General features: G+C 39.8%; 2 protein-coding genes across 6 annotated transcripts in view; both read left to right on the forward strand.

Annotated features, from left to right (window-relative positions):
- The first annotated feature begins 27 nt into the window (after window positions 1-27).
- LOC146701233 (cAMP-responsive element modulator-like) lies at window positions 28-8,340 on the forward strand. Of its 2 annotated transcripts, XM_085467565.1 has the most exons (6): window positions 28-148; window positions 1,630-1,746; window positions 1,900-2,073; window positions 2,278-2,367; window positions 6,434-6,578; window positions 7,330-8,340. In XM_085467565.1, the coding sequence occupies exons 2-6, from the start codon at window positions 1,677-1,679 to the stop codon at window positions 7,472-7,474; spliced, it is 624 nt and encodes a 207-aa protein (XP_085323691.1). In that variant the 5' UTR covers window positions 28-148; window positions 1,630-1,676; the 3' UTR covers window positions 7,475-8,340. The 2 variants fall into 2 exon arrangements, with proteins under 2 accessions (XP_085323691.1, XP_085323692.1); XM_085467566.1 differs by lacking the exon at window positions 1,900-2,073.
- A 1,953-nt stretch (window positions 8,341-10,293) lies between these two features.
- ccny (cyclin Y) overlaps window positions 10,294-26,387 on the forward strand; it is a 44,836-nt gene continuing 28,742 nt past the window's right edge. For all 4 annotated transcript variants that reach the window (XM_085467567.1, XM_085467569.1, XM_085467568.1 and 1 more), the window contains exon 1: window positions 10,294-10,995. In XM_085467567.1, the coding sequence (XP_085323693.1) occupies window positions 10,842-10,995 (154 nt within the window). In that variant the 5' untranslated portion in view covers window positions 10,294-10,841. The remainder of the gene's footprint in view (window positions 10,996-26,387) is intronic.

Here is a 26,387-nt window from a genome sequence, read left to right on the forward strand (position 1 = left end):
CAATTTCAGTTCGTACTGAGCCAATCAACCAATCAGAATGGGCAAGAGAAAAAACACACTGCCTAACGGGCTCACCGATACACACACACGCCAAAAATAAATAAATAAATAAAATAACTCCGTCAGTTAATCATCATCATCTACTAAGGTAAGAGTTTCTTTTAAGACTCATTCACACAAATACAGCATTGTGTACATACAGGCCGTACAATGTCGGCACAATATATTTGTTTACTAACAAGTTCTAGTTCTAGCTAAATGCTTTACATGTGCTAAAACATCAGTTAGTTGCCAGGACGCTTGACCAACATGATATTGTTTTTTACATGACCATTTAACATCTTTTTACATTGGTTACCAAATATGTGGCAGCTGATCGCAGCAAAAGGTTATTGATATGAAACAAAATCTCAACTGAGCCAGTGTCTGTCGTCCACTTTTTGTTCCATTTTTGTTAACCAAAATCTGGCACATGTTACTTACAGGGCAGTGCAAAAGTCTTTAGGTATCCCTCTTTTCTTTATATTTTACTTCCAATAAGGGTCTTTCAAACTGTTTCTTTGGTTGCTTTTTGAATTCATTTTCAATTTAGTCTGATAATTAACCTGATAATTTTCAGAGGATTTTTTTAACCTATGAATGATGAAGAGGTGAAAACAGCAAAAAAAAAAAAAAAACAATTTGAAACTAGATATTTAGACACTTTTTTATTTGCACTCCAGTAATTTATAACATGTATAATAACATGTAAATTGGTCCCATTTATGAGAAAAAAACAAAATCCAAAATACAGATATAACACAGCTTGACAGGAATAAAATAGCATTTTTGGAAAAGAGCTAAAGAGCTATTAGCTGAAAATTTAGCATTGCTTAGCATAGCTCAGCATGGTGCTTGCAGTCTTTAAAAAAATGATACTGCAAAATAGCAAACAGAAGAAGAAGTGGAAGGGTGACTGTCAAAAAGCCATTCTTAAGATAAGAAAGGTTTGCCAAATTACATAATAACTGGACTGTGACATTAAAAGCATACCTGGATTGAAAAACACAATGCAACACTAACAGTCATGGATTGGCCTCCCCAAAGGCTGGACCTGGACATTATGGAAGAAGCATCTTGACAGGGAAGGGAACAAAAAGAGAGAAAAATAAAAAGACAAGCTTTGAATATCCTTTAAGAAGCCTGTTCGTGAAAATAACTTTTTTCTTTTTTAATTTTGCTTATATACTGTATTTCCATGCATGTTTAGACACGTTTCAGTAAATCACTGCAGCCATTCCCTGTTTTCCAAGAAAAATACAAAGAAATGAGGTGTGGCTCAAGACTTGATTTTCACAGTACTGGATATCTTACTGCAAACCACACGCTATACTTCAAACCCCCGATTTGCATAATGCAAAGCTGAACACTGAGGCTAAATAGAGAAGTGGTTCATAAACTCCAGGAACTGGTTGAGTCATCTCTTCTGGGGGCTTGACTAAACCGTCACGTCATATTTTACTAAAGTGCAATATCTCTAGAATCTAAGTACATCTAAGAGGTGCCAATGTGGCAATGGTTTCCTCATAGATGCAACTCTCATTTCATTTTCTTAATGTGAGTAACGTTACCTTCTTCTGTTTACCCCAGGAACTAGCACAAACAGGTGATTTACGATTGAACCAGTGCCTCTCAGAATGAATCAAATGAAGACAGATGAGAAATATCAGCTGCCTGTTGACCAGCAAAAGAGCTGCAAACAGAACAGTAAGCATGCCGCGATCACACAGTTTACAAATCACTATCACACTCCAGCTAAACAACATTACCATCACATGAGTTCAGTACAATTAGAGCAGATAATTTGAACCTGTGACATCTCAAACTGCTAATATGTAATGGGCTTTTTTACTATCCCAGATGGGCTTTTTCAAAGAGTTCCTGCCACGATAATGCCTAATAAGGTAGAGAACCTGCCATCGATGGCTATGACTAGGACACAAGCACTCCAGTATCCATTAAGCACTTCTCTTCAGTGCTGTGGAGGGATCCAGAATTGGGCACTGCACCCCTATACTGCGTATTCCTTACCAGGTAACCCCTTATTTCCAGATTCATGTGAGTGTTTTTGTGTCAAAAGCAAAAGTAGTGACAGGATGGTGCTGCTTCCTCTGGATTCCTGCAGTTTTTTACATCTCTGTTATAACAAGAAACAGATATTAAAGAGGGGGAATGTTCGTGCTGCAACTGATAAACAAAGCAGTGATGCATTAAACCTCAGCTTTTATTTTTTAACAGGCACTCCGGTCAACTTCCAAATCCGTTCACAGATGCTGGCATCAATTGCCAAGGCCAGCACATGCACACCAAGTCCTCCACCAGAAACCTGTGAGTACAGCAGAGATGCTCTCAATGATATGCTATCACTTCTAGGTAGCAGCTGATTGCCCTTGTGCTGCTGCTGAGTTGCTACACTGGGTGACTAAGAACTGTAGAAGCAAAAACAGGCATTTCCTACACGAACTGTATAAATGCCAGAGGACAATATTAAGCTCCAGGAAAACCACACACTGTTTGTTATAGTCAATATAAGGCCCTTGTATGTAGTTACCATCTATGAGACACATCAGAATTGACTATCTGATAATATTGTATCCTTTCTGTTGGTAGATTTGCATACTCTATGCTCACTAGGGATTGGGAGCATAAACTCATCAGGAAAGTGTTTACTGGGGAAGCCAAAGGAAGTTGTCCCATCACCTTTTCTGTAACCAGCCTTTGTAACCGGCATTGTCTACACTTTTCAGAGTGAGGAAAGCTACCTTTTTCACTCAGTTTTATATCTTCCATCCATCTATGCACTTTCTGACACTTATCCAGGTCCAGGTAGGAAGAGCAACAGTCAGACATCCTTCTCCCAAGCCACCTCCTCCAGCTCTTCTGGGGAGATCAAGGCTTTCCTAAGCCAGCTGAGGAATGTAATCTCCCCAGCATGTTGTGGCTCTGCCCCCATGACTCGTCCCACTATGATGGCTGGAAAACCTCACGTAGATTGTGGCTAGGAAGCATCTCAGTAAGATGTTGAACCACCATAACTGCCTTATTTCAGTGTGGACGAGTAGCAGCTCTACTCTGAGTTCCTCAAAAATGACCGAGCTGCTATTGCTAAGGCTGAGCCCGGCCACTCTCCTGAGGAAATTTCCACTGCTTGTATCTGTGATCTCATTCTTTTGATCACTAGCCACAACTCGTCACCATAGGCAAGGGTTGGAATGTAGACCAACCTGTATATTGACAGCTTTGCTTTCATGCTTAGCTCTCTTTTCACCACAGGTAGAGCATCCGCACTACTGCAGACACCTCGCCAGTCCATCAACTGACCAATCAGGTTGTCTGAGTATTCAGTTAGCATAAGCCAAGAAGTTAGCTAATGCTATAAAAACTATCACAAGCAAACCAACACAATTGACCAAATTTGACTAGCAGAAAACTGAATTTGATAATGCACTATTATTATGTTCAATAAAGAAAACACTTGAAATCCTTACCATTTGTTTCAGAAGAGAGTTTTATATAAGCAAAAGCTTTTTTTCCATTTTCCACCGCATTCCAAAGCTATCACACAGCAATGTGATTGGTCAGTTTCCATGTTGATACTGGACCAGCATTATTATGATGATGCAGGAACAACACCAATAAGAGAAAATCAGATAGATCAGTGTCTTTATATTTACGTTTTTATCTTAAATCATCTGAAAGATAGATGAGATTCAAAGTCCAGCAGATAGGTTTCATTATTCATAGTCTATATTTGGCCTCCATACCAACTTATACAGTATTCAAATTTTCAGCCTGTTTCTCCGATTCTCTATTCACTCTTTATTCTCCGCGCTACTGATGACTTACCACCCTGCAAAATTTGCGATGATCTTGAAATATGATGCATTTCCAAAAGAGCATAAAAAGAAAGAACAAACTCCACCTCGAGCCGAAGCATGTTTATGTACATCTCTCTGTGTGTTAATCACATAATGATCCAAAGTTGGACAGTGTAAAAGTCCATTTGAATACTTAACACTTTAGCTTTCACTTCTCTCACTGTGTGTTTTTACAGTGAGGTTGCAAATTCAACTTAAGTCAAGGATCTAAGTGCTTCCTCCACCAGTAACTCCCCGCCAACTCAAATGACTGAGAAAGTAACAGAAATTTGGGAGAAATGCACACGTACAGACGTCATCAAGCTTTTACATCATTCCAATTACTTAGATCATACCTCTGTGATGCCTGCAGGGGGAGCCAACTCCTTTAGCTTGGGGTATGGAAGGTGCTGTGGCAGAAGGAGGAGAGCTATTTATATTTGTTCAATCGATAACTTTATCGATATCAGTAGCCTGTCTATTTACTGTATAGATCTAATTTGAATAAAAGTACAAATGTGAAGATTTGACATAAAATAAGAGTTCCTATCACACACTGGTGACTTTTTGTTCTGCTTTGAGAAAGCAGGTTTTCAGTATTGCAGTCATACTTTGTGCTTTCAGCTGGCTGTTTGCTTCGGAGCTGAAGAGGCGCTTCAGTCTAGCTGATAAAAAATTCCTCTCCAAAGACAAACAGCAGAGCCCCTGACTCATAGCGCTGTGTCGGGAGAGAGCAAACCATACTGTTGACATCAGGAGGCCAGTGATGTCATGGTGATGTCAATGCCTCTAATTGTAAATTGCACACACACAGCTCCACTGTTGGCCGTGGTAATGTTTCAGTGAGAGAGAAGACTCTGAAAGGGGCAGTTTCTCTTGGAAAAGCTGGGAGCGTATACAGTATGGCTGTGACTGGGGATGAGACAGAAACAGGTATGTCTCTTTTATTACCGGATCTTTGTGAGAGTGCGTTTTCAGATTGTTGTTTTGTTGGACTGTCTCTTTAAGAGTTAGTGAGATTCGTGAGTTTATGGTGAGTGGGAAAATTCACAGTTAAAATAAGTTAGAAGCTTTTAGACTGAAAAGAAAAAGATTATTGTGATGCTTGCTTTTTTCTTCTTTATATGTTTTCAGTCAGTTTTTCCCCAAACCAGCTCAGTTAAGATCAGTAACTTCCTCAAAATAACGTCACAAGTAGGGTCCTCTGAGAAAAGTACCGGATGATCTGAAAGAAATAGAGATTATCCTCGTTTTCCACGGTCAGCTGCATCAAGATTGCTCCGGAGGAAACATTTTCACAGGATCTGCCTGTGTCTCTCTGTTTCTCTGCCTCTCTCTCTCTTTGTGAAATGCTTCAGCGCTCTGCCCACTCAGAGCACATAGCAGCACCGGCTGACGTCACTGCTCTTCCTGGAACAAGCCCCCCAGCAGCGACATGCACATGCACCCAATGAATAAGATGCACACTGACGTCAGCTGCTGGCCACACTGTGATTACATACGGCTCTTTTCGCAGTTCCAACATGTCAGAGAATTAATGAGTCCTACTGGTGCTGACCAAACAATGAACAGAAGGAGAAGTGGACAGGAATGGCACCGTCTCTCAGTGTCTGTTTCTCTCGCAGCATCACACGCTGGCTTGATTCGATAAGATTTTGTCAGAATACATACAACCGAGTCACTCATGCTCTAATTATTTCTGTTTCTTATTATAGCGTTAAGCAACATACTGGGTGAGCGTGTGATAAAACCATTTAAAATCTGAATTCTGTTTAATGGGAACTTGCAGTTACAACGCGTTCCAGGATTATTCACGCTGTGCTTTATTTTTGTCGATCTAAAATAAATAGATAGCATGTTGATGTTGAATAAAAATGTGAAAATTAGATTATGATTTTGGGTTTGAAAGAGGCTGTTCCACAAAACACTTTTCACACTACCAGTTTTAACTCTTTACCCCTTTGAATGCCTGCTGGTCTTTATTGACATATACTGAGGTGTCAAAAGTCATCACTAAGGGTACAGGTCGTGAAATGCTGTCTTTATGGGGAAAAGAGTTAAAGATGTTGCTTGTTACTGGATCTCTAACTCCAGTAGCTCTGATAGCAACTGTAGCTACTCAACCAACTGCAACAAAAGTCTTCCGGCTTTTGATTTAATAATTTAAGCAAGCGAAAAATTTACATTACATAACAGCTGATTCCTGCCATCAGTAAATGTCATCTTTCATGAGTACAGCCTTACTGTGTTGCCTTACTGTGTCCATAGGAATTAAGAGGGTAAGTAGCAGTAAGCTGCTGCTAATCAAATGATGTAACAGGCAGATAAAGTCAGGCAATGATTACTTAAAGTTCTTGCTGCTAAAAGTGGTTCTGCAAAGCTACTCAATCAAGTGTCATACTGAACTTTTATTTTACATGAAAAACTGCAAAATACAGTTTCATTAATAAACATTCTGTCTATTAAGGATGTAAACTATTAGCCTAAAACGTATGACCAAAGCTCTGAGTCTGATGTGTTGTTTTGCGTCTCCCTAGGTACCCCTGGTGACCTGACTGGCTGCCAGCTGCGTAACCCCACCTCCAGCCTCCCTCAGGGTGTCGCAGGGCCCAGTGCTCACAGCTCCCAGAAACTTATAGAGGATGCCTTACAGAAGAGGGAGCTGCGCTTGATGAAGAACAGGTATAGAGGAGTGCTTACATTCATTCTCTTGGACAATATAACCCAGATAATAAGGCATTCGTGCCAACACAGTAACAACAACAATTTAAATAATCCAGTGTCAGCTGGATAGATTCAAAGTATATCCTTGGGGAATATATCTTCTCTCATTCCTGCTGTGTCTGTTGTATAATATACAATCATCTGCATGATAATACATGACATGTCCATGTAATAATAAGTTTTATAGCACGTCATTAGTTCACCACATAATTCCCCTTCATCCACACTCTTTATCTTCTAATTCTTATTTGTCCTCACGTTACCTTCTCTGCGTCCTGTGTTTGGTGTGTGGAGTGAGTTGTCTCACATGGAGGTTAAAATGTCAAATTTTGTGCGCATATATACGTATACGCGTTTATGTGGATAATAGTGATTTGCCGGTGAGCAAACAGAGTACTCTACATTGTGCGTTGACTATGTGCTTGCTGTAAACAGCTGTTTCCAATGCCAGCTTTTCTTGGTTGTCTTTTTTCCTGCATTTCTTCCCTACACTGTGATTTTACTATGATCGGCTATTTATCAGTGAATCGTTGTTTACTTTGTAAGATCCTCCTTTGGTTGGCTGTGATGTAAAAGACCTAGCCTGGAGGTTTTTGAATGGTAACGCCTTCAAAAAGATAATCATCTTAACCTTTCGTGGTAGGCTTTTTGTATGTGTTGTTCTCAGATTAACAGCTTTAATGAGTCCTCTGTTGTCCACTGCTTCCAGGGAAGCTGCCCGTGAGTGTCGGCGGAAGAAGAAGGAATATGTCAGGTGCCTTGAGAATCGCGTGGCCGTGCTGGAAAATCAAAATAAGACTCTGATAGAAGAGCTTAGAGCCTTAAAAGACATCTATCGTCACAAAGTGGAGTGATGGGGAATCGGGATTGTGTGGACTGTGTCGGTTTGTTTCTGTGGCCTATCTTGAGGACTCTGTGTACATATACACGCACTCCAACGAACACACACCCTTTGTAGTTGCTAATTAAATGTGTTTACACAATGATGTCGGTGTTTCAGGCTCTGAATTATCCATGCACCAGCAGCAGCTGAAATATGCAGCTTGTTTCAGGAGATATCAGTGAGTATTTGTGAGCCAGGCTTCTAGAGGAAGTAGGCCCTATGTGGATCAGAATGTCCAACAGCGGAGGTTAAACCTGAACGTGTCAGCAATGGCTTTGCGTTACCTTAACCGCATTGCTTTACAATATTATGATGTGGGTCTGTTCAAATACTCCATTAATTGGTAGTCTTTGTGATGGCTTTGTTTGGAGGACTGTTCAGGGAGAAAAATGCTGCCAGAAGCCAAATTTTCAAATATCAGGGTTCATGTGATCTTCAGGGCTTCACAAAGTTTGTGGGGGTTTTTAAATTTTGTTTGATTTTAGAAGGTCCGATGCCTCTAACCAGTGGCATTATTATTTATTCGGGCAGGTTTTGCTGCACATTGTTCTATATTTTTGGGATATTGCAGCAGAGTTGAGTGTATGTTTAGAAAAAATATCTGTTTTTGATACATTTGCATTAACTTGTCGTTTCCTTTTTTTGTTCCCTTTGCATCTGTATCTGTGATTAAATTTAACACTCTAGTCGTGAGACAGTTGCTCATTTGTTTTTAATGACATATTAGCTGCTGGATTCTTGGTGTATCATTTCTCCTCTGCAGCACGTTAAGAATCGTCAGAACCCATGTGAAGGCCTTTTGGAATGTTTTCACTTCAATAAAATTCTCGTTCAGCCTCTCTGTGTCTTTCTTCTCACATGCAGTAAATGTTAAAGACGTGCATATGACTTAAAACTAGTCAACGGGAGTTCATTTGCTATTAGTTTGGGCTTAGAGAGATAAGACGAAAGGCCTCACGGACCTTATAAGCTAAAGTTCCATTAAAGCAGACGCTGCCACTCTGAGTCTCAGCCTTGGGTTTCTGCTTGGAACATGACGTTCCATTCTTCACTGATGGTGATGGCTCACCTTGATACTGAGACTGTCACTAATAAAGCACAGTCATTTCCTCTCTTTTGTTGCATTTTTGCAGGTGACAGACATTTTGTGGAAGAGCTGCACTTTTAATGGACGAATGGAAGATTAGAGAGTGCTCTTAAGCACATTTTCTTAAACCACAACCAGTGGAACACAGATGTGCCAACGGAAAGGAAATATTTTCCTGCTCTCTTTAGTAGCGCTATTCTCATGCTTAGCAAATTGAGAAATTGTTGCTCTAAAAAGGAAAATATTAAGAATCTGTGCTTGATATTTAACCAGCTCACAGGATGGAAGGAGAAAAAAGGGACTCGTGGATAGCAATGAGGGATCTTGATTGTGCAGTGCTTGTGTCACTCCTATGTGTAATTTGCCTCAGAGACCTAGTAACAAAGGAAAGAATCCAGTATCACTGAGACCAGCCTTGCACCTGGGCCTATTGTGAAACCTTATTCCTGTCCAGTCTCTAAACACTTCCATCGTCAGAGAGAAAAGAATCCACTATTTGGGAACAGTATAATACAGCTGTTTTGAGTTTAAATGCTGCATTTGCATACCTGACCTATGCTATCAGATCAAATGCTTTGTGCAGGTACATCTTACATCCTAATTAAAACATACCATGGGCTTTATTGAAGTGACTAATCATCCAAAATCCTGCCATGAATGCTTCCACACTGCATTCATAGAATAAAAAGCACAGCACAGTCTGTAATCTTGGTAACTGGTAGGGGGGAAAAGAAATGGAAAAAAAGATCAAATTACAAAATACATGTTTTTAAAAATTTAGATAAGCTTGTCATAAAATGCAGTGCAGGTACAGTACCAGCAGGCTGCACTACAGCATCATGCCTGGTCATCTCAGTCTATACAATCCTGCAAACAGGATTTTTTTTCTCATTTTTCCAGCCTCGGTTTACAAATACACATTGTCGTACATTTGAAGAAACGTCCTGATTGAACTGGCTATTATTCTTCAGGGCTTCACTTTGTTTGCATTCCCAAACCCCAACCAGAAAAAAATCCAGTTAATACTACAAAAATCAAAGATTTTTTCACATGCAAAGGAAAGCCCCGTATGGGTTTGCCAGTCATTAGTCAAGATCAAGTAATTTACTGTACACAAACACGGGTGTGGACAGGCGTCTGTGTTTGTGCCCATAACAAGTCATAACCAGGGAAACAGCACAGTTCATTCACCTTTTCAAGCAAAATGAACGGCTTTCTATTTTAAGTTTACAGATACACCAACAACTGCATAAAAATATCGGTTAAAAAATGGGGTAACGAAACGTAGCGTCATTACGTTGTATTACATTCCTTAGTTTCCTTGGTTGTATCCTGTAGACGGTATTATAATTGAGCATTTATTACACGGTTGTAACTACCCACTTGAACCGGAACCTTTTCCATCACAGCCACAGCGCAGTGGTTTTTTTTTTAAAGATATGTTTATGAGCGGCAGGGAGCGTGGAATTTTTAATAAGAGTAATAGTCTTTGCAATTTATATGTTGAGCTACATTTTTTTAAAGGAACTTTAAATAAAAATCAAAGCGCACTTCTACCTCGGGAGTTACTTTTATCCCTCAATTTCTTTATAATCACAAATGCTTTCTTTTCTGGCCATTAACGGCCCCTAATTCGAAACTGCTTAAGCAACTTTGGTTGTCGAAAATCTGACTGTACTTGTAGTACCTGAAAGCAACACGGCAGCGGATGTAGCAGCAGCAGCAGTCTACAGTACTCTGGCAACCATGTAGCGCTGAGAGCAAAAACATCTTCCTCTCCGACCAGCTCAAGTGCCATGTTCTTATATCCGTATCGTTATAAAGTAACAGTGCTCGGAAAATGTGTCTCAGAGAGTAAACGCACGCTCGGAGAGGAATTACAGGGCGAGGGAGTCGACAGCGATACCGAAGCCTGCTATCCAGGGGCACCACCTCCCCTCGCCTGGAGGTTTGGAAGTGGACATTTAGCTGGTTTTCTTTTTCATTAGCCAACCTTGGCGTTTTTTCTCTTTTTCTGTTTTTTCTAGTAGCTCCCAATGGCTCCATTTGTTTAACTAAGCGTGCCGTGGACGCGAGAGAAGGGCGTGTAACGCAAATTGTACCAGGGCAAAGCTCGTTTGCACCGGGGTCCCGTCTCCGCGTTACCGCCCCGTTTTTTCCTCTTGTAGTAAGGCTAGCAGCAACAGCAGGGAGAAAGCCTGCCGGGTGGAGTTGGGCTTGAGGAATACAACCGAAAGCTGCTTTCGCAAACATGGGCAATACAACCTCCTGCTGCGTGTCGTCGAGCCCCAAACACCGGAGAAGCAACCACTCCAGGCTGGAGCCCTACCGGCCCGAGCCGGAGCTGAGTCGCGAAGACACGGGTTGCAACCTCCAGCACATCAGCGACAGAGAAAATATAGATGGTAAGATGCAGACTGGCTTCTTTATGGCATTTAAATAAAAATAAGAAACTACAAGTTTTTTTCCTCAAGATATTATTGATATTATTTTATAATAGTGTTGCAAATCGTTTAGTATTTCATATATTGTGATTTATTACTCCAATATGCTCACGCTTCTGCAGAAATAGGCGATTAAACAGGTAATGCGACCTTGCAATGTCTGTGCGAAGGACCCACCCTCCCATAATACCAATAACTGCGGTAACTGTGGGCTTCATCTTCTTTGGACTCCTAGCTTGTAAATCTGCCATATTTCATGTTTCCAAGCTTGGATGGCTGCAACATGAGGATAGTTTTCCTCAAAAAAAGATAAAAAGATAAAAAAAAAGAACAATTTCACTGATACCTTTCATTCCTATGACACTGCCATAGAAAAACAACAGTGGGCAGGTTGAATGAGTCCGATGTCTTCAGGGTGGACCTTTGTCTTGTACGATTTTTGTTAAGCGTCTGCGTGTGAAAGAATGCATAAGGCAGGGCAGTTTGAGTGCGGGTCGCTGTTCTGGTGGGAGGTGATGGTGCTGGACAGGGTGTCCACTCACTTCCCTTTTAAGTAGGAGATGTGTAACCAGTTTAAACTTTCATTTACACCAGCACATTCACACTCTCACGCACACACACAGATAAAAGTCAAGTGACACTGCTTTTGGCCTCTAAACATTAACACAGACGTTGGAGACATGTAGCATTTGAGTATCAGTAGTATTTCAGTCTGACTGAAACAAATTTATTTAGGGTCAGTGACTTCATCCGATTCGAGCCAGGCCTTAAGTGTCCTTGTTTGTGTATCCTTGAAAATCAAAGAAACCCTGCAGAAACTCTAAGGAAATACGAGGGAGAGGGAGTGAATGGGGGGAAAGGAAGTCATACCAGCATGCCATAGCAGTAAGGAAATTACCAGTAATGCTTGAAGAGATGTGCAGTAACTGTGAAACATTAGCAGGAACCAGCCCCAATGCTGGTTGCTGAAGCGGACTTATCACAGTTTCTCAACTGTGGCAGTGTTTTTTTGTTTTTTTTGGTCCCCTCCAACCACCACCACCGCCAAAGCTACAGTGTACTGCTCTCAGTCTAATGCCTTTTTCCAGGCAGGAGATGTGTACCATTGTGTACCTAATATTTCCTACGAACATGACATTGCGCAATACGAGTTTTCTTACTAAAACATGGTGGAAAGACCGAAATGTGTTCATTTTTGTTTCTCTTTCAGTGCTATTTATGACTTTCTCCAAAGTGGTGGCATTTTTTTGTGAGCTGCACAACTCGCACTGTAATTAGGGACGTGCAGTCGTACCCCTGCCTGTCTGTTAACGTGTAAAGCAACACAAACTTTACAAGGTCTGACCTGTTATGGTTGATGTCATGAGTGTTACAGACAAGACAAGTGACAAGGGTGCACATTTGAACATGAAGCCGACCGATGCAAACGTGCATGTCTGAAAGAGGGGCTCACATGATGTGCTTTGAATACAAGCTCTGAACTGTTTCTTCAGCAGCTTTCTAAATAATGGATCAGTCGTGGAGTGGGTCATGTGAGTGTTGGCCTGCGTGGCTTTTAATAAGTATTTGGATGTTTACGCTGCAAAGGATTTCTTAGTTGCTAACCACTGATATTGATATTTCAGATGTGGGTTTGGATACCAACAGGCTAAGCAAAGTAGCACAGAAATCCTTTCTACCTAGTTCTTTCAGGTCCTCTTGGGGATTCAAAGGCATTGCAAGGAGGGGCCTGCCTGGGCCTCCCGTTGCCTCATCTGGACCCACAGATCTCCCGTGATAGAGGCTGTGTCTGATGAGGAGCGCCAGTTGTGAGATGGGCTTCACGGTTAAAAACACCCTTTAGTCACAGCCCGGCTCCTGATTACACAGCCCTGTGCCTCAGTCCTGCTCCAGCTTGTTTATTTTCCATGTGTTTACTGGGTTTTGAGGTAAACTCAGTGCAGTCCACTTTTAAACAGACACGTTTATTATTCAAATCTAGTAGATGCGTGATATATGTAAAGTCAGATCAGTAGTAGTAGTGATAATTGCTGTTATCAAGCAGTCACACCTCTCATTATGGTTATAACACTTTCACAAGAAGTTGTGTGAGGTCAGTCCTAATAAAGAGCAGATTTATCCACGCGCCCAGACAGCTTTCAAGGGAAACACATGTTTGGCAGCTTGTACCTGCAGTTTGATTTCATCAGTCAGTGACCGCGGCATTCTAACAGGAGTACAAGTATAAGAAGTACAGTGAGTATGACAAATCTAGCATTTAAACATATAATGCTACCATAAACCTTTACCTGGATAAATAAATGCTTTTGGTTGTTTAGACCTTCAGTAGATAGATTATTAAGTTAAGTAAACTGTTTTATTTCACAGAGTCACTGGACAAGAGCTCAAAGTAACCAACAAACCAACAAATCCAGAAACAAAGCTCAGCATTGTGCCGTTTACAATAGATAGAAAGCAGGACACAAGGGCAGACTCCATGCTGGTTATTTGTGTTTGTCCCAGGCTATTTACACTAGTGATTAGGTAGTGACCCCTTCACCCTCTCACTGGAACTATAATAGCATTCCATAGGCACAAGACTCATCTGTGTATCCTGCACAGGATCACAGCTTTGTCCAGGGAAACGGGTACATATATACATTCGATATAATATGACTTTAGCTGTACAAAGTGCATCTCTGCCCCTTTGTATTGTGTATTATTATTTACGTTACCCTGGCTACACAGAGCTCGTGATTTATTAAAAAAAAAAACTGCTGACAGTGGTGACAACACATGACCACACTCTTGTGTGTTTGTGTGTGCAAACAAACCACCTCAGTGCACATCTTACTTAGAAGTATGAAAGGCTCTGTTGCTGGGTTTTTGTAATCATACTGTATAGACTGTCTATGTTCAGTCTGCCCTGTTATGGCTGTTTTGCAGATTATGTATAGCAATGCCCATGCAGAGATTTGTCAGGGTCAAGTTCGTAATATGTAATTAAGCAGCTGGTTCCAAATGAGAGGATATTGCTGTTAAAATACTTGTGCTTTCTCTCCGGTGTTGTTAGACTTTCATTCAAAATCTGTTTATTTTTATAAATTATAAATGGCTTCAACTCACATTGAGGCCTGTGTGGTTACTGAGCAGATTACACAGTCGAGATGGTTTCTATTTTAAATGCATTTGATATAAAAAATTCACGACTAGTTATGTAAAGATGTGTTTCTAAAAATCTGTAAAAGGTGGCTTTTTCAATGCAGCATTGGTGTGTGTGTATAAAGGGTTTATTAGCATGACTAAACACCATAAATATATATTTTTTAAATACCTTGAGTTTGTCTGTCATCACACACATTTCCACAGGTAATATTTCTGATTATTTATTTATTTTGAATTAAGAAGGTGAACGCATGAGTTTCTCCTCTCTTCTGAATGGAAAGTCTGTTACTGGCTGAGAGCTAGATTTTTAAAAGTTATTCTTAACACTCCCTGTAGAAGAAAATGAGAGGGAAACAGAGGACATGATTTGAACAGAGATAATGATTAGACCTCTATGTGCTTCTTTACTTTCATTGCTGCACAGAATAGTGAGCGGGATCTCCAAATCAACAGCAGATCTATTTTTAGCCTAATTTGATCAGAGACCTTTGTAATGTTGAACCGCAGCTCAGCAGCACCAAGTAACGGTAAAACTAAACCTCTTGCTCTCTCTTAGAATTCAAAGAAATGTGAAAGGTGATTAAACAGATGGATCCCTCACCCTGTTTGGATTTTACTTACCACAGACATCTGTAAATGAGCAATGGCTTCAGGCCCAGCATTTGTCCATCTCATCAGTGTTAAAATTAGTTATTTCTGGAGCATGCACACACACACACACACACACACACACACACACACACACACACACACACACACACACACACACACACACACACACACACTGATGAGTCTTGCTTGCAGGCTAATTGAAATCTGGACATGGATTATTCATGCCTGGTTGATGAGCCCGGGGAGTCTCCTAACTACATCTATGGTGTATGATACTATTTTATTTTGAGTGTGTGTGAGGTGAAAATATTCCTAAAAACCTGATTTGTTAAATGTCTTTTGTAAGTATATAGATGTTAGATTTACTTTAAGTAGGGATTTTACCCATACCCATGTGAACCATGCCAAGTGCAGAATTGCAGAAATTCATATTTGAAAATTGACATAATTAAAAACTGCACGTCAAAGCTTTAAGATGTTGCAAATCAAATCTTGAGCCAACCTGTCGCAGAGCTTTGCTGGATGTTTTCATGTTTCTCGAGGATGTGACTTTAGATGCTGTTCATGTGCTGTAGATAGAGCTGGGCGATATAAGATTTTTTCATATCACGATATGTTTTTTTCATTTCAGGCGATAACGATATCTATCACGATATAAGCCAAATAACTATATTTGTAAGATTTAAATGTGCCGTTGCTCACAAGTAAAATGTGAAATAATCAGCAGCTTGTTTTTATTTAAATATTTATTTCCCATAATAAGTTCAACAGGGTAGATGTACTTAAGGAACATGAGACTTTTTCAGATAAATAAAGGCAAATATTGCAAACTACACAAAAGGCAGCCACTAAAGCGTTTAAGTTTCAAAATAGAACAAACGAAACAAACTAAATTGTCAATTCCACTTAGAAACAAAATATTAATTCTAAAAATAAATCTTAGCTTGTGTTACAGAAGAACAGACAAAATTGACTAACTTTTGTCAATATCAAATAAACTGAGAACTAAAAGGAAATTCTCAATCTCTCCTTGTTGTATAGCTGAGCTTTTCAAACAGTTTTAACAGTTACTTTAGTCTGACAAAAGCCAAATGACGAATTAGCGCTTCCAGTCAGAGACTGAGGCTACGTCCACACATACACGGGTATTTTTGAAAACGGAGATTTTCCGTTTTCGTTTTAAAAAATAATCCCGTCCACACATAAAGGCAGAAATGAAGGAAAACGCTGCTATGAACATGCCAAAGCAGCAGGTGGCGCTAGATTCCTAACCGTGCAGAAATGTTGGCCAATCAGAAGTCTAGAAGCCTCGGTGGGAAAAAGTAAACAAAGCTGGGGCATAGAAGCAGAACCGAGTCGTATGTGTGGAGGGACAGTAACTGTCTGTATATGTAAGCATTTAAACACTGCAGAGAGTAGAATTAACAGTATTGTAGAAATTCATTTCACTGAAACAATAACGTGGCGCACAGTGTGATGTCAAAAAATGCGCACACCTTTGACGCTGCGTTTTCACAGGTCAGTTTTAATTGACTTAACAAACAGAAAAGGTACAAGAATGCACTGAAAATCAGCGAAAAAAGCAGCTCATGTCCAAAGAAAGAATTTGAAAGGGTTTTAGAGTCTTTAGAGTAGCTGTAAAGTCTGGAGAACTATTGCTCAACATCACGAGAATGTCTGGCACCTTGGAAGCAACATATAAGGAAACTAAGAGTTTTGCATTATAATGATCAAAACAAATATCTGACCAGAAAATATTAATTGATTTGATTCAAAGACAATTGGGACAGTCTTACATTATAGAGGGTTCGTACAGGTGCTTGAAAACCTTGAAAATGCTTGAATTGTAATATTGTCTTTTCAAGGTTTGAAAAGTGCTTAAATTTCAGATGTGGTGCTTAAAAGTGCTTGAAATTGTATTTCATTCACCACAAATAACTATCTGACCGAATAGTTTTCTTATCAGGTAGAGAAATAACACAAGTCGCAAAGTCTAAAAAAAACAGGGGATGAGTGCACTAAACTTGCTTTAGAAATGATTGAAATGCGTGTGATGGAGTATGGCAGCCTTATTATAGCACTTAGTTATGGCATGGGGATTTATTGAATATGCTGTGAATTTAGCTAACATTACTTAGCAGTAGCAGTAATGTGAGTTACTTCACTCAAGTAAAAGCTTTAAACGTTAATCTGACACTTAACTAACCAACTTATGGCTTAAGGAAATAATGGTAATAAGAGGGACTGATCCATATGGGCACAAAGAATAGCCACTTTTTTGTGCTTTCATTCAAAATCTGTTTATTTTTATAAATTATAAATGGCTTCAACTCACATTGAGGCCTGTGTGGCACTATCAGCCACTGAGACAACATACAAATTTAAGTGTTTTAATATTTCATACTTTAAGGTTGCCTGTTTATTTAAGGTACATTATAATTGTACCTAAAAATATCACAGATGATAGACTAAATAAATAGATTTTAGGTAGATGCTTGTGCATTCTTAAAGTCTTGTATATTGAATTAAACTGAGTGTGTCATCTGTTCAAAGCCTCTCCAGTCAGTGCTGTTTCCCATGCCTGTCTTACTGTACATGGTGTTATTAGCACAAACACTTTAAAGGTGATCATTTATGACTATGACAATAATACAGACAGCAATGTAGTCAAACATCTCACAGTTGGTTTTATTGGGAATTAACTTCAACCTGTTAGACCTCCAGGGGTTTTCTGAGCTTTCTGTTCAAAAATGAAATGACCAAAATAAATTTTCTCTGCAATTAAAAACTCTGTGTAAACAGTTTTGGTATCAAATAAAGCTAACACTTGTGAGATGTCATCAGATGTATACATATTACTGCAGATGTTACTATGTCAAAGTTGCTGTGACTCAAACATAAAAAAAATTAGATCTTTTTATAACCCTCACCTAATGTTTAAAAGTATTTTACAGTATATAACACCTTTGAAAATATGCTTCGGTTCACATTTAACTCCAGAAAATCATAAATCAAAATATGGATATTATCTGTCCACAAATTCATGGTGATGCATTTGCTCTTTAAACTTTTTGGTGTCTTTGCTTTGTTTGGTGTCTGTAGAAATGGTTTATATGAGATTTTAGCTGCGATTCAGAGGTTTCTGTGGACACTACTCATGTCGGCACTTACATTTCTGACTTCGTGTTATAACCGATTAAACGTGATCTCCTCCCTTTTGCCCCCATTTTTGGGTGCGTGGGTGCTTAACTAGTTAAAAAAAAAAATCTGTCTCCTATTTTTTTGTCGCATAGGAAAGAAGCATCCATACCTCATGCGAAGACTTATTAATTTGGCCTTGGAGATGAATATCTCTAACAGGCTGATTTGTTCACATTTGCAAATCTTAATTTTTAAGAGAAATGTGTTTTCTGAGTTGGTGCAATATGCGTATAGTGTACAATGTCCTTTTCCAGTATTTGTCTGTGGTGCATTTTTCTATGTAAAAAGTGCTTGAATGTGACCCTGAAAAATATGTATGAACCCTGATTATAAAACAACCTCTGAATCCTTTGCTGTAGGAAGCTACAAAATTTTGTATTTTGGCTTAAAAACTAAAAAAAATGCCAGATTTGCAGTCCCTGAAAGTATGTTAATCTTCTTCTTAATTAAAGAAAAACTTTTTCTTTTTCTTTTTTATAACTCACAAAGCACATTGAGCTGTCTGACCATTCAGCTAAAGAGGACATAATGCTGGATGGTGTAGCAGCCTTTTGACATCTCTCCCACTCCTTTGTTATTAAACAGAAAAAACAAAATTACCTGATGAAAGAACTAACAAAATAACTACGCAGTCTTTTAGTTAACTAAAAGAAGAACAGACAATGGCCGATAGGCTGTATGTGACTTTCACTTTGTCTTGTTTTGTTAAGCAAATTTAAATTCTGTAGCATCAGGGCTGTCACTGTTACCCTCTCCACCCATATTGAAAGTGGTTTCTCGTGCAAACTGGGTGGGTTGTTAAAATGCACTTTAGTAAATGTAGGACATTAACAAAAGTTTAAGTGGAGAAAGCAGGTTCAGCACTGATTTTAGGAGTAGGATGCATAAGAGTGTGAAAGAGGCTGTGGTTGAGCATGAGTTTGAAACGGCTAAGGGGCATTGTTGTCCGATGCAGAGCGGTCGGATGTAATGCGGTCACAGGTGTGAGGGTTTTACAGCTACTTTGAATGTGGATTAGTCTGTCGGTCCATTTCCATCGTGGTAGCTGGAAAATCAGTGTTCAAGTTGAACCTTTGATTTTCCATGTGTCTAAATTATATGTCTGTGTGAGGTCTTAGTCATCCAGGTCACGGTAGTCTAAGGAGCTTGGAAAGAAAGCGACTGGACTTGTTTGTTTATGAATATACAGAAGTTCATTTGGCAAAGAAAAGGAAAAAATGCTGCACAAAATAAAGCAAAATATATTTCAGTGTCACGTCATCTGTTCTGATTCAGTTACGTATCGAAGAGGAGTGCTGATTTAATCTGACCCCTTCACCGTAAGTTAATATTTATCAGTTAATATTTATTTAGCTTCCTTACTGATATAAACTGCAGATCCACCATATTTTTGATGGCCTGCTGGAGGAAGTACTTTAGCTTCCTCCAGCGATCAGTTTAGTTTAATGAATATTTTACAGTTTGTCATTTAAGTACTTTACATTACCTCTTTCCTGCTGGAGTATTGTTCCAGGTCTGCAACCTTACTCTGCATTTTGGATGCAGAGGAGCTTTACCTCCTCCACAATATCAAGCATGCTTTTCTCCTGCAACCTGATAGTAGAAATTTCCTCCATTAGGAAGTCAAGAGACTTTATAGTCATCTTTGGCTCCATGTTAGCCACACAACAACTCCCAAACAGGAAGCCTTTAAATAGTTAAGTGTTCAAAATCGTCTTGATCTTCACATATAGCTCAGAAAAAACACACAAACTGACTTAAGAAGTGCAACATTCATGCCAGCACCACAATGACTTACTAACTTCCCTTTAACTTGACAGGTTTGCATTTTCCTTACTTTTAAACACCACGTCCTGTCACCATCTTTGAACAGAGGGCGTGGTTACGACACCAACTGTCTGCCCCCTAAAATGCAGTTTTGAGATCCCTTCCCAGGCGCCTCAACCTCCACTCACATCTACAGGTGACCTTAATAGGTCACATGATATGGTGAGGCAAGGTGTTATAATGGTTTCACTTGGAAGTCTCTGGTGATAATGACCCACTCCTTTTCACAGGTTGACTCATGTGAGGAGGTGTGATCAGTGACCCTCTGTGGTTTAAATACCTGGAACTCTCAGATGAGGTGAAACATCTTCATGAAACTTAAAGTCCAGTCGCTTTCTTTCCAAGCACCTTAGCCTGTGTCTAAAAGAGTTCAACTAGATGGAGAGTTAGGTATTAGTTAGGCTTGTTTTGAAATGTACAGTGAGACCAAAGCCAGTGAAACTTGAAAATGTGTTAAACGATGTTGTCTTGATCAATATTACCCACTCCTTACCGAACTGATTCCTTACAGCAAGCATCAATATTGTGTAATTCTCATCTTCTCTGATGAGTAGCTCTAACGTTTAATCACATTCTCATTGTACAATTCAACATTTTAAGTAATTAGGCCCAACAGAAATCTCTGGAACGAACTGATCCCACACTGTATTATAGCACTCTGTTTTAATTTAGAATAATCACAACTGTTAGAATCCAGTTTTAGCAATTATCCATTTTCATTTCTGAAATTAAGTTTTCATAGGACCTTTTTCATGAAATATATGCCACAGTGGGTCAGTAATTGGCAGTGTAAATAATATTTTGCTACCTCTTAAAGTCATTTTCTGCCAGTTGTTTAATGTCAGTATTGATTTCTCTTTCCCTAATCACCAGTCAGCACAGTTACAAAAGGAAACTGGTTTAGTCAAATGCAACATGCAGCACGCAGCTACATTTGGTCATTCTCGCTGTTTTGTTTAGGTGATGGTGCTGTTTGGGCAGACTGTGCATTAGGCAGCACACAGAACAAACACTCGCTAGCTGTGATTTCATCTCTCTGTTACCTGGGGTTTTCTCACATTGGTGCAAATTGTCACAGTCAGACTTCACACAGCTTTGTACTTGGGAACCGGCATGTTAAAGGCCGTGTTCATCGGTGTTGTAGTGTCTGTTTTTGGACCATATCTCGGGAGGAATTCTGTATTGTTGTTAGTTACTTGTGTTTAGGCACACTGCTGCACTAACAGGACAGCCTCAGCTTTTTAGATAGGAGCCAGACGTGAAATGTGCTTTTGATGAAGCAAAGAAGCTGCATCAGCTGTTGAGTGGCTGTTGTTGGTGGGGATGGTTTGAATCATGTCTGCTTTAAGACACTGACAATTACAGCCTGCAAGAAACTCTTCATTTGCTTGACAACTTCTTGTTTTTGCGGGCACAAGCCAGTGATTTCCCTAAAGGACTAACAAATCATTTCAGAGGGACTTAATTTCCATTTTAGAAACAAATTAACTGATTCACAGATTGTTAATGAAAATCCAATTGTCTGTAACAATCTCATTCTGGTGTCCCGGTTGGCTTGATTTGGCTTTCTAGTGGGAAGACACATTTACTGTCCACAAATGAACTAGTCACTGCAGTCCCCAGAGAGATTCACATTGTAATGGCTTTCTGCCACTTCTGATGAAGGGAAGGGAGCAAGATTCTGGATCTCTGATAAGGAGCACTCATTAAAATACGAGAACGTGTCTCTTCATGGATCTCGCTGGACTTTCAGTGCTGCTGTACATGAAATAATTTGAGGTATTTGTTTAGTCGGTTAAATACTGTTAGATTCAAAGGTCATATTACTTAACTCTGGTTTTCTCTGGACTTTCCTTCTTTACCAGATATTGGAAAAAGAAAAAAAGTGCTTTGCTTAATTTCACAAGTGCACTTTTTATAACAAAAAGTAAGGAATTTCTTTAAATTTACAGCAACATTTTGTAAATGTAAAAATTATCCGTAGTTTGTTTGAGCCTGAGGTTAGTGAAATCATTTATATCTAATGGAAAGAAAAAAAAAAGTGACAAAGGAAATGCCAGATGTGTATGTGAAATCATCATTTATAAAGGCCAGTGGGCAGAAGACCTGTTAAAATAGCACTCATGGTTCAACCATGTGCGCGCAGAGTTTTAAATAGGTCTGCTCGAAGGCAGCCCTGATGCTCCACTGGGCCTGAATATTTTGATCTGACCAACTTGGTGTTGATTGAGAGAAAAATAAACTCAACAATTAAGCTGCAATTTTGGCCTAAATGCTGTTTTTTTTTTTTCTGTCTCTTTCCGTCTTTGCTGTCAAAATGTTAAGCAGGGGCTTTTGGAAGAGGGCTGGGTAGTGAGGCGTGGGAATGCCGGTAACCTTTGTGATCCAGGTCCTCATTCTGTATTCTGGAGTGTATTCTACACGTCCAGCTTGTCAAGAGTGTGTGGCTCTTGCAAGCAGGATGACCAAACAAGATGAACTGCCTGTGGCCGGTGTCTCTGTAGATCCCTACCAGTTATTTTGAATGTTAGAATCAGGAATCAGCTTGAATAATGCTGTGTGTCTGCTTGCTTGGTGTAACTGCTGCTTTTACCACGCAGCGACATTAGATGTGGTGTTTCGGCGGCTTAAGAGATCTTTTGGGGATAGCTGTCAACAGGCCACTTGAATTATTAGAAAAGCTGTGAAGACAAAACAGTGTCTGTTTGTGTTGATTTAAAGAAAGAGCGCATCAACAGCAAGAATCTTTACATCATTCTTTATATTCTATAATAAAAAAGACCTAAAATTAACCTCAAGCCTTTTTTAATCTTCCTCTTTATTTGTTTTAAATGTCCTTGAGCAAGGCACTTAACCCCCCAAAGTGCTTCTGTAGCACAAAAAGTGATAACGGGCATATGTACATGGTTTAACACAGGTGTGTCAAAGTCGTTTTACATCGTGGGCCACATATAGCTCGCTTTGATTTTAAGGTTACCTGTAAAAGAAACTGTAAAACCTAAAAAATCTATGCACTTCCTCAGATTTTCTATCTTTGTTAGGCCGATTGTGGCCCCCAGGCCTTATGTTTGACACCCGTGGTTAAACATTTTTAGAAAGAAAATCAGCCTGTTTTTTTTTTTTTTCCAGTTTTAACCAGCCGCATGACTGAAATGGAATCCAAGCAGGAGGAAATACACAAATTCAGATGTTTGTTCATAACACATTAGATCAGCCTTCCAGCTGTGTTGTGTATAAATGTGCTGTATAAATAAATTGACTTTGCCTGACTTCAACACCTGCTGCTGCTGTTAGATGTTCTTTATGAGGCATTAAAAGAAAAGCGACTCCCTTGGTTCATTTCACAAGTTAAATTGGTCGACCTCCTCTGCAGGTTAGTACAGTATTACATATTTTAAATTAATCTCAAAATAAATACCCGTCTTTTTAAATAAAGTGAGAACTTGAACAAACTAGAAGTTGCGAGTGAAAACACATTTGCTAAATTATTCACAGAGGCAAGACTCAAATTGAGAAACAGGAAGAGCTGTCATTATCAGCAGATTTTTCTCTTGCATCATCTGTCTAGCTCATACTTTCACATCAGTGTCGTCAGTGTAGCATATTATTTTCAGACACCTTCTTGAGAATGAAAAGTAGGTGTTCATGGGACTTGACAGTAAGAGTAATTGCAGTCAGATGATGCTGCCCTATGAAGGAAACGTGACGTGGGATCATTCTGAGGGTAGAGTAGTGAATGAAGCTGTTGTTGATTGTGGTGACCCTCGTGGCATCGGGGCTGATTTGCCCAGATAAGCTGCGCTCGCAGCCATCACATCATCAGATGGGACCAGTGGAGTTGTTGGTTACGGTGTGAGCAGGTGTGGAGGTAATTACATGCTGCTGATTGGCTTTTGGAAACCGAGCTTGGCTGCCAACATGTCGCCAACACCTGACAGGCACCACAGTCGACAATATACCACTCAGATGCGAGTTATGGGTCATTGCAGTGGGGTGGTTCAGCTAATTTGACGTCGGCTCATTTTCATTTTTGCCTATCATTTATTTCATCGCCCATTTTCTAAACTGCTTCTTCAGTTCATGGTTCCCTGTCACGCTACACATGCGAGTGTTTACCACTAACTTTGTGCATCACTGGAAAGCCATAGTTACTCTGCTGTGTTTGTTTTGGTTGCATGCTTGTGTACAAATGTCGTACGTGGGTATGTGTGGATTTTGATTCCAACATGTTCCAGCGTGCATGCGCGTTGTGGAAATGTCAGCACGGGCAGAGTGTGATGGAGCTTGGCACAGATGGCTTTCCTGTCATCCCCGGCTCCTTCCACAGCTTGACACTAGATAAAGCTCACAGAGAGAGGGAGAGAGTGGCTTGGATTAGTTGAGGAGCATAGAGCGGCAGGGCTAATGCATCACACTTGAGCAGCTTTCACAGGTCCAGCAAACACAGGCCAAAAGCATATCCACACTATTGTTACATCTCAAATCAGCGTCATTGTGCTTTTAGAATAAAAGAGCAAGATAAGTACTAGCTGCTCAGTAGTTTCCTTCCACTGTTTTAATTCCTTGTTCTTAAATTGACATATATACTTAGAACCCCACTAGCATTACAGTGCAGTATCATATTTACCGGATTGTCCATTCAGATAGTTTTTCCTAGTTTGTCTATACCGAGAGAGAAACTTTAGCTTGGATTGCTTTTTCAAATCTGCATTATGTCCCCCCAGACTGCTGTTTATTTAGACTGCTTCAATCCTGTTACCACTAATTGGCCATATCTGTCCTATGTGTCAGCAGAGATGGTGCTTCAGTACAGCCACACCTCTGATCTGTGTGTGTGCGTGTGTGTGCTTATAAAGATTATTTTAATCCTCAACTATTGTTTCTATTTCCTTATTTGTCAGTTCTTTGCTGTCAGCCCTGTGCGCTTGATTTTCTTTCCTACTGTTTTATCAACTGCTGCTTTCAACCCAGACACTGTCTTCAGACCAGTGCCTGACTTCCCCAAAACACCTAGTTAAACTGAACTTCTGAGATGAGATCCAATTGCTGTTTTTCTGTGGATGCAGCAGGCATATGAAGTTTTGCATTGCACTTAAAGACGATGCTGTGGATCTCATACTGCGGATTTCATCCTGTGTTGCACTGTATTACCGCATCAGCAAGCAGTGTAATGGTCTGCAGCAATTAGTACAGTATAAGCAGGTGGTAAAGGCAAAGAGAAAGACAGGAAGGGAAGAAAAAGGCAGCAAGCCCGCCTGTCTGTCTTTGCCTTTGATGGGCCTGCCTCTACCATCCGAATCGTTTCAAGCTAGTGTTGCCTAGTTACAGCGAGCAGAGGATGCAAAGGTTGGGAGGGGAAAGAAAGAGGGAGGGTGGGTTTATAGTGCTCAGCTGGGTGCAGAGTAAATGAGTCCCCTCCCTGCCCATTGTTCCCTTCAGCCCCTAATATCCCTCATGTGCTTGTATATCTCACTTGTTATTCCTTTTACATACACACAGAACAAACACATTGAAAAATAAAAATAAATCTCCCACTTTCCACACAGTCTTTGAGGTTGGGTGGAAAAATGCCAGGTCATCTTAGAAAATGTGAAGCTTGTGGTTGTAAATTCTGTATTAGATGTGTAATATGACAGCATGCCATTAAATAACTACATTTCTCTGATTATTGAACAACAACGCAGGAAAGTGATCGACATGGGGATTGCATGTCTGTGATTACATTTTTAACTAAAGGGCAGAGCATGTGAGTTTGAGTCACACCTGGCAGCATTTCATGCAATTTTAGCAGCTTTAGCAGCTTGGGTTGCTCAAAAACGGCTTTTATTCATCACGTAGGCAGCAGTGTTTTAACAGAATGTTGATGTAATCAAAGATTCTCCAGCTTTTATTCCTGTTCTTAATTAACACATAGGCAGAAAACAGCTGATGTTGCTTTGCCATTGCATTAAATGTGATTGTTAGATTTGAGTGTCTGGGAAAATATGAGTCACTTGCCGTCCTAAATGCAATGTCGATAACAATTTGGAGTGTAGCCACCCGCTCTTTGCCTCTGCGATATTTGTTTCAATCTCCATCTGTCTGTCTCTGCAGTCCTTGGTATATTTAAAATGCTTTCTAGCGTCTATTGAGCGATTTTCAAAGAAACTGGGACTTTTGCTGCAGAGTTTGCAGTGCTGTTGTCTTTTTTTAGGAACACTTTTTCAATTTCTTTGTTCCTTCCCTGGGTTGTTTCATTTAAGCTTTTACTAATTACAACCATTCTTCAACGGCAGCGCTCTACATCTGTATGTCGGTACACTTTCAGCCTTAATGGAGTCTTCAAACTTGGAGCTCCAAGGCTCTGTTTCTTTGTAATTCCTTACAAGGTCTTTTAACTCCTGTTAGTCAGTCCAGGATGTATTAACGCCACAAGGCAGGATGTAGATCTGTAGACAGACTTGAGGTATGTTTTTTTTTTTTTTTTTTGTATAGCTGGCACTGTATTCATAGCCATATTTAGAAATCCAGTGCCATGAATTAGGCATTACCTGCCTGAGCCGTATGTGAGAACAACCCCAACATTAAAT

The sequence above is a fragment of the Copadichromis virginalis genome, linkage group LG9 (assembly GCF_057382275.1).
Source record: "Copadichromis virginalis isolate Kocher_CV1m ecotype Utaka linkage group LG9, C_Virginalis_male_GT1.1, whole genome shotgun sequence".
NCBI lineage: Eukaryota > Metazoa > Chordata > Actinopteri > Cichliformes > Cichlidae > Copadichromis > Copadichromis virginalis.

Coding starts and splice junctions, on each gene's coding strand:
- LOC146701233 (XM_085467565.1), top strand. CDS start 1,677: ATGAATCAAATGAAGACAGATGAGAAATATCAGCTGCCTGTTGACCAG. Junction 1,747..1,899: donor AAAGAGCTGCAAACAGAACA/GTAAGCATGCCG, acceptor TTACTATCCCAG/ATGGGCTTTTTCAAAGAGTT. Junction 2,368..6,433: donor AAGTCCTCCACCAGAAACCT/GTGAGTACAGCA, acceptor GCGTCTCCCTAG/GTACCCCTGGTGACCTGACT.